The following is a 14,357-nucleotide window of genomic DNA, read 5'->3' on the forward strand; positions in this document are numbered from 1 at the left end:
CGGTGCCGGGAATTCAGAGCAAGGGATTTCCTGGACTGTGCGGCTGCTGGCCTTGGACCAAGTGACCTTCTTGCCGCCAGCGATGTTGGGGTCGCCCCCCCTTGCCGTGTTACTTATCTCTTGGGGACAGTGCAGAGAATGGGATCTGTCCGTCCCCAGCATGACAGCGACGCTGGCAGCATCCCCGGGAGCAGCAGAAGAATAAGATGCTCAGTGGCAATCACCACCTTTCGCAGGGGAACAGACATGGGCTTCAGCCAAGCCGGAGGAGATGATCCTCAGACCGCAGAGTTGGGGGGACCCCGGTGTCCCTGTTCACAAGGGGACTGAACCCTCCTGGAGGTCGTGGGACCAGCCAGCATCTCCAGCGGGGCGGCGTTTAATGCTGTTCTGTGCCTTAAGCGGTTACAATCAAGGAGTGATGCTCGACTTGGCACAAAGTACAGAGTCAGGTTCAATGATGCAGCAGCCGTGTTGACTTTGCCTTTGTGCATGCGTGCGCGCGCGTGTGTGTGTGTGTACACGTGTGTGTGCAAATCTTTGAAGAAGGGGTCTTCTTGGGGCGCAGGAGGTCTCTGCGGGGTATACCCACAGACGGATGCCTGGGACCTCTGCCACGGGCCATGCAGAGAGATGTTTAAAAGCTGTTGGTGCCTGCAGCAGGCAGAGCTGGGCACCCCACAGTTCGTGCTGGGAACCATCAGGGTTCAGGTGGGAGCTGGAGGCGATCTTGGCGAGGGCGGCTCTCTGCTCCTAGCTGTAGCCCTGCTAACCTGTGCCCATGCTGCTACACTAGAGCTGGAGAGGTGCCAACACGCTTTGGAAGCGGAGCTACAGGAGGAGCCCAGTGGGTCTCCATAAAACCCAAGCGGGTGCCTAAAATTAGGCAGAGAGGACCAGCGCCTGCAGATCTGGGCTGCTGAGGGCAGGGAGCCTTCTCCTCCCTGCCTTGTTGGACAGCCCTGGGTGCAGGGAAGGGGGACGTCACCTCCACGGTGGTGCCCAAGGGAGCAGCTGCAGGACCGTGAAGCCTCAGACCAGGAGAGCAGAGCTGCGTCGGTCGAGGGCAGCTGGAAGCAGATTTCTTCCCACAGTAGATTTCTTCTCCCCATTTGAAGTTGTAGGAGAAAATGGGCCAGTTGAAAGCAGAGTTGGCCTACAGCCTCTTTGACCAGCACTAACCTGCTGGGAAAACCCGGGTAGGGAGCACGCACAGAGTCCCTGGAAATGAATTAATTAATCAGATCTTGGTTATTTGGGACAAATTAATTGCACCATCCCACCTCCTCCTTCCCTGCTGCATTAGCTATTTCCAGCCGGCTCAGCAAAGTGTTAAATAAGCAGTTACCAGGAGGTTGCCATCGTCAGGCCAGTGTATCAAACACAGGTTTATTTTAATATTGTTCTTTATTGAAAATGAAAAGTGTTGCTTGGACTGAAGAGGAAATTGAGAAGTTGGTTGTTCGTGTGACTTCACACATCCTTGAACTCTTCTGCATGGAAGAGATCAAGACTTTGCATGGCTGGTGTTGGCGGTGGGAGCGTTTCCTTGTCCACAGCTCTGAAAAGAGAAGCAAGAATTAGAGTTATTTCAGTTTAAAAAAAAATAAAACACTGGTTAGGGCAAATTAAAAGCAATAGCTAAAAGGATTCCCTATAAATTTGCCTGCAAAGCTGCAGAGGCTAGTTATTGTGCAGGCTGGGCTCTGGTGAAGCTGCGGGCTGCAGCGCGGTGGCACCGGGAGTTTGTGCCAGTCGACCACGGCAGTGATGGGCAGTGCAAGAGTTCTATTCTGTGAGTAGGACCAAATCCATCAGTCTGTTCAGTAGTACGGGGCGGATGGAAAAAACTACAAGAAAAAAAACCTCAGTGTTGGCTGGGAAGGGTTTTGTCAGAAGAGGGTGACAAAGTGTGTTTTCACCAAAGCTAAAAAAAAAACCAAACCATTTTTAAGCTGTTTTCTCCTCTTTCATTGAATCTGTTTGATTTTTCTCAGCCCTTCAGTGGTGGGAGGGTGTTTTCCTTCTTTCCAAAACCCTGAGAGCAAAACGGGGTTCCTGGCCACCCTGGGCTGGGGCTGCCCCAAGCCGCTCCCAAACCACCCAAATCCTCCCGCGAATGGATGTGGCTCGTGTGCAGTTGTGCGCACTTGTGTGTGCGTGTGTGCGTGTGTGCGTGTGCGACTCACTCCTCAGGTGCCTTTGCCTTTTTCATTTTTTAAAACCCTTGCAGTGTTCTGATGTACAGAATGAAACTAGGAAAAGAGAATGTAATATTATGCCATGTAAAGTTGTTTTTTTGTTGGTGTTTTTTTTTTTATTTTGCCCGTAGTAATTCTCGGTGGCTTTCCCTGTGCGCTGCATCATCACGTATCCATCGAGAAGTGATTTTCTCTGGGGGGGAGGTCGCCTGTCCCCTGCACACCAGCATAGTCCCTTCCCCGTAGGATGGTTCCCAGCAGGCAGCAGCCGTGCGCAGGCTGCGGGGCCGGGAGGTGACAAGGCGGGGACAGAGCTGGGATGGTTCGCGGGTTTTACTGGAAATGGTGAACCTGTGCCGTTCTCAGGCCCTACGGCTCTGCCCGTCCCTTTGCCCTGGCGTCCCACTTTGCTCAAATGCTCCAAACGCTCGGGTTTTATATTTTTAAAATCTATTTCAAGTTCTTTTAATTTACTTATATTTGTTTCAAAATTGCCTTTATTTTTGTTTTAAAACATTTCCATTATTTTTCTTTTATTTTATTTATTTCTATTGTTTATTTTTATTTATTTCTTTTCCTTTTTCCTTTTTCCTTTTTCCTTTTTTCTTTTATCACTTTAATTTTTTATTTATTTTAAATATACGTATTTGTTTTAATACTTACTTATTTTTACTCAGGTTTATTTGTTTTGTTTGTTGGGTTTTTTACGCTTTACGTCTTTATTTTAATGTATTTTTGCCCATCCCCATGCACGGAGGGAAACCCTGGCCTACGCCTTGGGGGCGGGGCCACTCCGGAAAGAGGGCGGGTTCATGCAAATCAGGGGGCGCGTCCCACCGCCTCCACGCCCGCGGGGGCGGTGGTGACAAAATGGCGGCGGGGCCGAGCGGTGGGGCTGTGCGGCGGGTGCAGCTGGTGCTTGGGCACCTCGCCGCTTTCCCCCCCGGGACCGGGACCGGGACCGGGACCGGGGTTCGGGCCGCGCCGTGCGGGAGCCGCGCCGGGGTCTCTCCGCGGGCCGCCAGCCCCGACGATGTGGTGGTGGTGCACGGGCGGAGGACCGCCATCGGCCGAGCCAAGCGCGGCGGCTTCAAGGTACGGCCCGGAGGCGTCCCTGCCCGCCTGCCCCCGTCCCGGGTGCTGGGCCGGGGTCCCCCTCGGCCTGGAGGCCCCACCGCAGGTGCTGAGCACTCCCACAGCGAGGTGGGGACACCCCGCTTGCCTCCCCGCCACAGCCACCCCGGGGGCCTGGGCCCGCGCCTGCCCACTGCCCCCATCCTCCGCCCCGGCGCGGTGCTGTGGTGCAGAACCCTTGCCTGCCCAGCTTGGTCGGGTACTGGGGCTCTGACCGAGGCAAGAACTCGGTGCCAGGATGGCTTTAAAGGATGCGTATTGGTTGCCATCCTTCAAAATAGGTCTAGTCGTCCTCGTTTCTTTCACAAAATGAATTTAGAGGCTCTGCTTGCTGAGTCTTGCGATGTAACCCACCATAGTTGTTTGGCTTTGAAGGCCCTGCAAAGTGTGCTCATATATAAAACTGAGCTAGGTAGGGAAATGGCATGCGTAACAGTGCCTGAAAGATGCCCAGGGTAAAAGCCATACAGAAGAATTCAACTTTTATAGGAAAATGACAACCATCACAACCTGAGAAGTGGAGTACAGCCGTCAAAGCATCATGTAGTAGCCCTCTGAAGCAGTCTGAGGGTGAACTGGTGACAGGGCAATTTCTGGTGTTCACTGAGTAGCACTAATCCCCTGTGCTTTTAGGATACTACACCTGATGAACTGCTGTCTGTTGTTATGACAGCAGTCCTTCAAGATGTCAATCTTCGTCCTGAGGTCCTGGGAGACATCTGTGTGGGTAAGTGAACAACCTCCATCCAGACGTGAAACTCCTGGTCTGGATAGCTCTCGGGGACAGGCTGCTCCTGGTGTCCCCTGGGATACTTGCAAGGTTTGTAGGGTTCTAAGGGGCTACTGCGTAGCGTTGGGTTTATGAAATCTGTACGTCCTTCACAACTGTTCTGCTGAGTGGTGGGGCGCTGATCTGGGTGCCAGACGGTACCAAGCCATGGTGATGTTGTTATCCATTCAATGCCCACAGCAAATAGCCATGGAAATACAACTGGTTGACTGGAATTGTATCTTTGCACTCAGGAAATGTGCTGCAGCCTGGAGCTGGCGCTTTGATTGCAAGAGTTGCACAGTTTCTAAGGTAAACTCTCAACCAGATCGAGCTTCCTCCTCTCCTTCTCAGGCCTTGGCTACGGAGCAGCACTGGGTCAGAGGTTGCAGTGAGGCTGGTGCGCTCCTTAGAAGTTACAGCAAATCACCTTTTGCCTAGAAATTAGACTTTGATCGAGTGTTTGGAGAACCCTGCTGGTAAAGAACAGCCAGGCAGAGGTGAGGCTGATTAATCTGTTTGTGCCACCTGTGTTGAGCCTCTGAATGGGAGACTTTGTTTTGTGGGCTCCCAGCCCTATTTGCTGCTTCTCCGTACTGCAAGCTGCGCTTCCTTCCGCTCTACAGGCGCCTGAAACCATGGCGTTGCCTCAGGCCTTTCTGTTCATTTCCCAGTGCTGCAGCTGATGGCTCGTATTGATCTGGATCCCAGCTTCTAAATATTTCAGCCAGTGTCTATTGTCAAGTGATGTTTGCTTCTGTAAATCAGTGTACAGCCACCACTTTGGAGAGGTGCAGACACAGCCCGCCAGTAATTATGAATATTGCAGAGCTTTTCAGTATTTCTGGCCCCAGTCAGAGCTTGGGAACTAGGCACATGAGAGGGCCCTGCTTACAGAGGACCTTCTGAAGACAGACCTGTAGGTAAACAGCACTCGGAGCCACTTGCACATCAAGTTTGGAAATTATCCGTGAACTTTGCTTTCTCTTGGTGCAGGACCAAATAGGTCAACAAATGTATAAAGGGATCTGTCTTGAACTTGAGGGTTAAAGTTTAATCAAGTGGCTTAACGCTCTCTTTAGAGGTTTGGTTTGTTGCATGGCTTTCATCGCTGAGTCTTTACCAATGCTGTCTTATTTTCTAGTGGTATTCCAGAGACAGTGCCGTGCTCGAGCGTGAACCGGCAGTGCTCCTCTGGGCTACAGGCCATTATCAATATAGCTGGTAAGTGTTGTGGGCGCTCAGATCAGAGTCAGTGCCTGCCCCACCCCAAGTGCTCATTTCTCCTGTCCTCCAGTCTCTCTGAGCAGTAAAAATAGTGATGATGTCTTCTGCTGTTAGGAAATTCCAGTGTGGTGTTGGTTGAATGCTTTTATATCCTTGAGTGGCTGAGAGTTTACCCCTAGAGAAGTAACTTGGTTTTCTGAGGATGACTTCTACCACCAGTTCTGATTCAGGCAGCTTTTAGAAGGATCCCTCCTTGTCCTCTCTGGTTGCGTATTGGGTCATAGTTAGTCTTCAGCCTTGACCCGGCTGATGTTCTGGCAGACCTTTGGCTGTAATGGGTGCCTCAGGTCTTCATGAAGCCACAGATGGAATGGAAGTGCTTTTGCTCCTAATGATGGTAAGGATGTTTATGCATTGCTGTTACAGGTGGCATCCGAAATGGATCGTATGACATTGGCTTGGCCTGTGGGTAAGAAAGTCTTTTTTATGGTGCTTGCTCAGGCTTCCTGGAGGTAGCACTCTGTCCCTCTGCCGTGGCTTTTGTGCAAGGAATTACAAAACCCTTCCAACCAGATCTGTCCCTCCTAAGGAAACGGATGCTGTCCTTGTTTGACAAATGGGTGAATAAACTCTAAAATTAGGATGTTAATTTAAGTGGTGGCTGCAGATGCAATTCATGTATTTCCAGAGGCTTATGAGTACTTTCACAGAAAATAGGGTCATCTTAAAGGGTCTGAGGGAGGGTGCTTGAAAATCCTTTAATTCCTCTGGAAGTTTTGGTCTTGGTGACATGTCTGCTGGAGTTGCAGGAAGAGGCTGAGTGTCTCTTAAAAGTGTGCAGAAAACCTGTTTTATTAGGGTCTTGGCCCTGCTGTAGGACACCACTTGTTTGCGGAGCTCGGACAGCCTGAAAGAGCCTGCCCTGATTAGCTTTTTAACTAATCTCCAATTAACTGGTGTCTTAGAATACCAGCAGCTATCTTGGATAAAAGAAATTGATGTCCTACCTCGGCTAATAACTGTTCTGCAGGCTTACAGGAGATGTTCTACAGTGGACAGGTGTGATGTTCTTTGCTTCAGTCCTAACATCGTAAGAAGTGTTTATTTTTAGAGGGTTGTGTAAATGTTAGGTTGGCTTTGGAGAAATACTAGTGACCACATACACATTCACTTCAGAAGAACAAATTTAAAAACAAGTATTCAGTAATCCTGAAACTAAAATACTGGGTTTCTCTTTTACCTTGGTAACTCAGTCTTTCTTGAATTATTACTGTACACAGACATCCAGTAGCCCTTATGAAACTGTTTATATTTACAACTTCTCAACACTTGCATGCACCTGGTTGAGCAAGAGCCGATGCTGAGAATGCTCTTCCCTTCTTAGACTGCTGCAAAACAGCGCAGCAAGACAGACACATTCCTCTGATTTAGGCTGAGCACTTGGTGTTCACAGGGAACGCTTCTGCTTGACCACGTGATGCTTTTCACTTGTTCACTTTAACACGCTCATTCCAAGAAGTTGCTTGTCAGTGTGCATCAAAATGATACGCTTAAAGGTACTGAAAGGCTCAAAGGGTTTGGGGTCCAGCCTTTGCACCTTTGGGTATGCAAGCCACTGTGCTTCATTGTGTGAAGTTTTCTGGCCTCTACCCTGCAGGGTCCTCCTGGAGATGTATATAATCTGTATGTTACGAATGGCATTTGTGAGCTGAGTTTATCCCAAGTCATGCTCTTCCCCTAAGTGGACTTGCCAACTCTGTAGGTGGAGAGGTGCTGGATGACAACAGAAAACGTAGCAGCTGTGGTTTGCTCTTACATAAAACGTGATTCTATACCTTCCTTCAGGGAGTAGATGCAGCTGAAGTCAAGCAATGCAGTGTCCCATATTAGAGTTAGTTTAAATTCCTGAGAGCACTTACTAAAGCTGCTTGGGGAAAAGCCTTATTTTCTGCTTGTCTTGCATTTTCTAGGAGTAGTTTCTTTGTTATTTACTTTTGGAGTGTATTTGTGTGGTGCAGCATAGAATTCAAACCCACTTCCCATCGTCGGCTTCACGGTCTAGACTGACTTTACAAAAGCTCACTAGTCTTAAGTGGTGGCTGTGTTTATTTCTGCAGTAAAACTGGGTATCTTCAATCTGTTAACTCGTTTGTAGGTGAAAGACTGCAGCCTCTGGGATCCGTGTCTTAAATTCTTTGTGTTGCGAAATACAAATGGCATAATGGTTTGCTTAATGCTTATTATGCTGCCAACCAGTTCTTAAGCTGTAAGTGGCATTTTTATGGCTGTTGACAGTCTCACTGGAAACTCCAGTCCTAGGACCTTTGGTTTCTTGTTATGTTTGAGGACAAAAATGCCAGAATCATTAGTGATTCCTTCCTAGCTGTGGAAACAAGAAAAATCAACTGTTGACATTGGTATCTTGTTCTTAGTGAAACAAGGACCAATTTAATCTAGCAAACTGTTTTCATTTCTTGGTAATTCTTCTATTGGTGATTGAAGAGCTTCTGCCTCAGCCAGCTCTTAATTATGAGCTGCGTTTCTAGAGGATAACAGGAAGGCATGTTGTCAAGATACTGAGTTTTGATCAGTCTTAATGGAGCAATTACCACAAATGTAGTATGAAAGCACTGGTTGCAAATTCAAATTTTTTCTGTGTTTAGCGTGGAAACAATGTCCCTCAGAAGTGCAAATAACCCTGGTGATATCAGTTCCAGCATGATGGAGAACAGCAAAGCTCGAGATTGCCTTATTCCTATGGGGTAAGTGTTTCCTCTTCCCAAAGTTTAAGGGTTTTCTAGATACTCTGTCTCTTTGGTGACGGTACTCTTTCAAATCGATCTGAATCCAGTGAGCTTGGATCTGCGTGTGCCAGCATCCTCCTTGCTTGTTATAGAGGATTCATTGTGTGAAATGTGGGGAAGATCGGCAGCTCTGGTGAAAGACTTCCTTGTCTTACCTCTTTTGCTCATTAAGCCATTGAGCTTAAACTTGAGAGTGGATTTGAACCTTGTTTTGGTTCTGGATTTAATTCAGGATCTGCTTCTGTCAAGCAGTTCTAGGTTGAGAAGGCAGTAGTTAGCTTTGAGACTCAAGCCGATGCTTGTACCTTGTGTTGTCTTAGTAGAAGCCGATTGCAGCTCCATTAGCTGTGTCATTGGATTAATTCTGTGATGTTGTTTTCCCCAGAATAACCTCAGAAAATGTGGCAGAGAAGTTCGGAGTTTCCCGAAAGAAGCAAGATGCCTTTGCCCTGGCTTCCCAACAAAAGTAAATGCATTTTTTTTTTTTTTTTAAACCTTTAGTTAGGGAATAAATACAGATAGAAAATGCATTGCTACTTCCCAAGAGTGGTTAAATGCAGCCTTCATGTTGCTTTTGAAAACTTCACAGTGAGTAAAGAAGCTTGAGATGGACAGAGCGAAGACCTGTGCATGTCCAAGGTTGTGACAGAGACCCGAGCCCAGAGCTGCACTGGGGATTGTGATCAGTCCTGCGCACAGATCCCTGGGCGTGCCAGCCTTGAGCAGCGAGTGGCCCTGTGCCTTTTAGCATCCAAAGGATACAACCTCCATGAGGTTTCTGAAACGAATGCATGGTGCAGTATTTTCATAGTGGCTTTAGTTCAGCTTCATTTGAAACCAAACGTGGGAGTAGCAGCAGAAGGAACGTTCCCTCACAGGGGGAATGTTTAAATGCACAGTATTTAAATTCTGTTTCTAGAGAACCACCAAACTTGTGAGAAGAGTGGCTTGCCTTTGCTGCAGGTGTTTGGCACCAAGTGAGTCCAGTCCTACCTCTAATAACCTTCCTCTTGGGCAAGATGACTGCCAAAGTAAACTGACCCCTGGAATCCATGGGGCTGTACTGGCAGCCCAGTGTCAGGAGATGCATTAAAGTTGCTGCTGTCAAAGGGTTAAACTAACTTTCAGAGCTCTGTTTAAGCATTGCCCCGGTCCAATTATTTATCTAATACAGGAAGCCACTGCACAGGCCAGTTAACCTTTAAATTCTGGCCCTCTGTCTAGGGAACTTGGCATGCCAGCCTTTCTCACTGACAGTGAGCCGATAACGCCAAAGGGTATGTGAACGCGATCCTCGCCTCTCACGTGAGGAAGGGGGTGACTTTCTGGCCTCGGTCTCAGGATGTCTGCGGAGTTACTGACCTGTCCTTCAGCTCTTAGCTGTAACTCTCGCTTACCTGGGAGTATTAAATATTTTCATTTTATTAGTAAAAGTGTAAAGTGATGAGGGGGTAAAACAAGCTTTTGGTCTCCAATTTGTATTCCCTGTAAAGGGTGCTCTGCTGCTGGAAGGTAAATCTTCTATATCAGCTCGGCTCTGGAGGCTTTTAAATACCTTGTTGATAGGAAAGATTAAAACTGTGTGTCCTGAGCTAATTCTAATTGAGCTAATTGCATTCTGCCTACATATATCAGTGTGGTCCTGTCAGTTGTTCTTTGTTGCTAACTGCTGATGTCTCAAGGATGAGACCCCATCTTCACTGCACCTTTACTGCTGAATTAAGTGTAATTAGCAAGGTAAAGGTAAGCACCTTTTTGCTGAATTAAGGGTAGCTGTAGTACTACCCTTCTACGTAGTCACACTGAACTGTGCAACATTGCAATTGTTTTGGGTTGAAAAGTTCTGTTTAAATGCCAGAAGATTAAACCTGAAGTCTGTGGTCTAAAGCTCAACTTGTCTTTAGTAGGACAAAACCCAGAATGAATGTAGCTTTAGCTATTCCTTAACTTGTCAGAAATTACTAGCATTATGTGGAGGCTTAGACCACTTGCTCTGTTTAAATGAATTCTGATGTCCAAACATCAATTCTTATTTTTTTACAGTTGTGATGTGACTGTACCACTGGACAAGTACAACTTCATGCTGTGGACTGGTGGTAGTCAGTCAGTCACAAAAGTGTTGATGGGAACAGGATGGGGATCTTGCTCAGAAGCACATGGTCCTGTGACCCGGGTTTGGGGAGCATGCCCATAACGTTAGCGATGTATTTCCCGAAACGTAGAGGCAAGTTTGTCTTCCCATGAATGGAAAGAAGTATTCTCCTGCCTTCCCATTCTGTACTGGTGACGATGTACCTGCGTACCAAGTTACACTTTAGTTCATTCTCTTACTAACTGGTTCCCTTGACACTAGGTCTCTTGTAATTCACCTCCAGAATATTTTCACCTTTCCTGCTCCTCTTTTAACAGAGCATCAAAAGCTCAGCAGATGGGACTGTTTAAAACTGAGATTGTTCCAGTGAAGACCACTGTTCTGGATAATCAAGGCAACCAAAAAACAATCACTGTGCACCAAGATGAAGGGATTAGGCCCTCCACAACTCTGGAAGGCTTGGCAAAGCTGAAGCCTGCCTTCAAAGAGGATGGTAGCACTACAGCAGGTCAGCTCTTGTTAAGTTTCTGATGTTCCTGTGGTTTACCTACCTTGTAATAGAACATGCTTAGGCAAGAAACGTGTTAATAAATCTCTTCAACAGGTAATGCCAGCCAGGTCAGTGATGGAGCAGCTGCAGTTCTCCTGGCAAAACGCTCAAAAGCAGCACAGCTGGGACTCCCAGTGCTGGGGGTGCTCAAGTCCTTTGCTGTGGTTGGAGTCCCACCCGATGTTATGGGCATAGGACCAGCCTACGCAATCCCTGTTGCTGTGGAGAAGGCGGGTAAGACCCGCTCGCTGTTTGTACAGTGTTTGGCGCAAGGCAAAGCAGACTCTGGACTGAAATTTGAGATGATATTATTCAAGCATGTGCAGCTCAGCCATAGGAACAGTGAACCTAAATTCAAAACCTTAAAAGAGCTGGGATTATTGTAATGCTCTTCACTTGCACTCATGTATACATTGTCATTCACTCACCTTTGAGAAGCTCAGGATTAAATCTCTGCACAGTCTCAACGAACAGTTAACACACGGCAAGTGATTTCGTGTTCATTTAGTGCTGGTTTTTCTTCCTTAATATGACCAACCTGTGAGGGTGGTGTTTCTGTATTTGTTTTGGGGGTTTCTTCACAATTTTGGCATCTGACCAGTAGAACAGGCTTTCCTCAGGGTTCTTATAATACTCATCAGGTTAAATAGCTTTTATACCTGATCATTATTGTTGTGTCTGCCTGTCGCTGCTATGGTCACATGCTCACCTGTAGTTTTATCTTTCAGTCTTGAAACACCTTTCAATATTTAACCCCTCTGCAAAGAAGTCAGATTTAATCTAAGGAAACATGGCAAACTCGGTGACATGGAACTTGGTCACACACAACTGTGACACAGTTTTTAGACATTGTTGTACACATAAACGTGTACAAGTATAGACACCTGACATGGAGCCAAGGTCACCCTCTTACTGTCATTAGTGGAGTAGAGCTAAAATCCATAAAGGGAGGCTTTAAGTTAATTATTCTCTTTGATGTAGTCATAAGGCAAAAATACCTCCTTTGAAATCCTGACTTTTCTGAACCGTAGGTCTGACTTTGAATGACATTGATATATATGAAATTAATGAAGCCTTTGCAAGCCAGGTGAGTGATCGTCCTGTTTGAGTTGCTACATTCCTTGGTAACTGAATGCATTTCAGCTTGGTCTCCAAATTAAGATTTGAACTTGTTCCACATACTACATCTTCAGCCAAATGTTAATAACATGCACAGACTGTTTTCCCTTTCCTTCAAATTAAAAATAAGCAGGGCATTGCTTATACAGCTTAATAGCTAAAAAAAAAAAATCAGAAGAATATATCCATTGAATAAGAATGTAATTGGTATAAGGATATGATAGTAACAACTTGCAGAATTTCTGCTTCACAAGGGCTTTAATTTGTTACCAGCTGGTGTCAGTGTGAACATGTTGCACTCACCAATTTGGAGCTCCTTAATGAAAGGTGGAAACTCAGTGCTGTTGTCTTTCACCAACCTACAATGTGCCCATCAGAAAGTACCATGGCTCAGTTTGAGATGAAGTTGACAGGCTTAGCTCACTTTCTGTGCTTGGGATTTGTAATGTAGTTCCACCCCTTTCCACTGGGAAACGTGCCCTAGCTGGAGTCGGGCCTCCAAGCATCAGCTGTTTAAGAGCAGCTGACACAATGTGGATTTTGTGTAATAACAATCATAGTTTGAGTTAAATTCATTTTGAGCACAAATCTTTTGAAGCCTCTAGAGCTGCCTGGGATGGTTTCCTGTCCCTCTTTGCGTAAAGATGGGATCACCAGTCTTCTTTCCGGTCTTTGGAGCCCTCTATTGCAGGAGAGCTGAGAACTAACAGATGCAAGAGCATCTCCATGAAGCCATTCCCTCTGTCTTTCTAGGCTGTGTACTGTGTTGAAAAGCTGGGCATTCCCATGGAGAAGGTCAACCCCCTGGGAGGAGCAATAGCACTGGGGCATCCGCTGGGCTGTACTGGTGCTCGTCAGGTTGTCACTTTGCTCAATGAATTGAAGCGCAGAGGGAAAAGGTGAGCACTGAGTAACAGCCTTAATGCCTTACGTGTATGTAAGTGACTTGGGCTCAGAAGTAACCATCAGTTTGGGTTAAGCTTTCTCCATCCCTTTGATAGCTTTGAACATGAATTCCTGATGGTTCTTTTTATGGAGGGCTCTGCAATGTCTTGCTGCACATGAATGCAGGGTCTCTGTGGGTCCTCAGTGGTGCGGGGCCCTGGGGTGGAACTCTCCACTGTGCAGCATTAGCGCAGCAAGTCAGCGGTCAGAGCTGGTGGCTCCACAAGGCTGGGCTGCATTGGGCTTTGCAACAGTTTTGGTCCCAGGACTCAGGCTCTTCCCAAGGTGTGGAAGAACCCCTGTAGCTGCTGCTGCCTGCTCTGCCGCTGCTCCCTGCGGGGCTGGCACGTTCAGTGTCGCTGGACTGCACTGTAGGGTGAGCTCTGCCCTCGCCTAGAGGGGAGCATAAGAGTGATGGTGTTTCAATAGCTTGCCAAGCAAACTGGGCAGTAACAATAAATCACCTCAAGCTGAAGTGGAAGAACTTGCTCTGAAATCAGGTTTTCCGCTCTGTTTTTCCACAAATCCTACTGCACATCATCCAACTATTCAAATTTACCTTGAACTTTTACATAGCAAAGCCATGTGAAGGGCAGTGGTAGGAGGCAGGAAAGGAAGAGTTTCTTCTTCAACCCATCTGACTCAAAGCAGTTCTAGCTCCACCTCCCTGCTACTGTGTCTGAGGCAGGTGGCTACGGAGCTCGTTGCTGGCGCACTGCTCCTGTCCTGAAAGCGAGCAGAGAAACGTGTGTCCACGTGTTCTGCAAACAGCACCCTGCAAGAACTCCAGGGCATTGGGACCTGCTCTGTTAGAATCTCTTGGTGATGCAGGAGAGCAGCGGGTAGCTCATGTTTATTGTATTGCTTTTTTCCCCCAGAGAGTCTAAACCAGATCTGTCTTAATTCCCCCTGTTCTTTCATTTCAGAGCATACGGCGTTGTATCGATGTGCATTGGAACTGGCATGGGTGCTGCGGCAGTGTTTGAGTACCCAGGGAACTGAACGCCAATGTACTGATGAAACAACGCAACAGCTACTTCTCTGCCTTCTCTAGTAATAGCAAATTACTTGTGCTGTGAAATCAAGTGGATTCAGGGATTTGTTACTAGATCTAGATCTACAAATTTTAGGCATGAATTGCAAAGTAGAATAAATAGTACAGATCTACTAAGCAGGTGGGAGAACGCAGAACTGGCAAATGGCATCCTGACATGAGAAACTAATTTCTCTTATCTGAAGCTTAACTACAGGCCTTTCTGTGGTGATTATGAATGAGTATTTCTAATTTAATTGATCCCTTTATTCTGTGAATATTATCAGAGATAAGTAGTTCATGGTACAGTATTTTTTGTATGATAAATCATCTAAAACTGTTGTTCCAAATGAAAACACAAGCCTTTTCCAGGCTTGTTTTAAAAGATTGCAGACCAGCTTCTTTTGAAAGCAGCACAAAGCCTTAACATCACTTCCTTTACAACTCTGTCCTATCCAAGCCACAGGTTCATGATGTCTTCAA

The 14,357-nt window shown here is 46.8% G+C and overlaps 1 protein-coding gene across 2 annotated transcripts; it reads left to right on the top strand.

Moving 5' to 3' along the window:
• Window positions 1-1,878: 1,878 nt before the first annotated feature.
• ACAA1 (acetyl-CoA acyltransferase 1) lies at window positions 1,879-13,843 on the top strand (the record flags this gene model as incomplete). 2 transcript variants are annotated; one of them, XM_082015306.1, is made up of 12 exons in its annotated part: window positions 1,879-3,296; window positions 3,969-4,062; window positions 4,359-4,416; window positions 5,249-5,328; window positions 5,758-5,800; window positions 7,995-8,093; window positions 8,521-8,601; window positions 10,545-10,735; window positions 10,832-11,011; window positions 11,809-11,864; window positions 12,650-12,795; window positions 13,768-13,843. In XM_082015306.1, exons 1-12 carry the CDS (start codon window positions 2,949-2,951, stop codon window positions 13,841-13,843), a joined length of 1,452 nt encoding a protein of 483 aa, XP_081871432.1. In that variant the 5' UTR covers window positions 1,879-2,948. The 2 variants fall into 2 exon arrangements, with proteins under 2 accessions (XP_081871432.1, XP_081871433.1); XM_082015307.1 differs by lacking the exons at window positions 7,995-8,093; window positions 10,832-11,011 and having other exon boundaries at window positions 1,883-3,296.
• Between the last annotated feature and the right edge of the window lie 514 nt (window positions 13,844-14,357).

The sequence above is a fragment of the Phaethon aethereus genome (assembly GCF_964289735.1).
Source record: "Phaethon aethereus genome assembly, chromosome: 2".
Classification (NCBI taxonomy): domain Eukaryota; kingdom Metazoa; phylum Chordata; class Aves; order Phaethontiformes; family Phaethontidae; genus Phaethon; species Phaethon aethereus.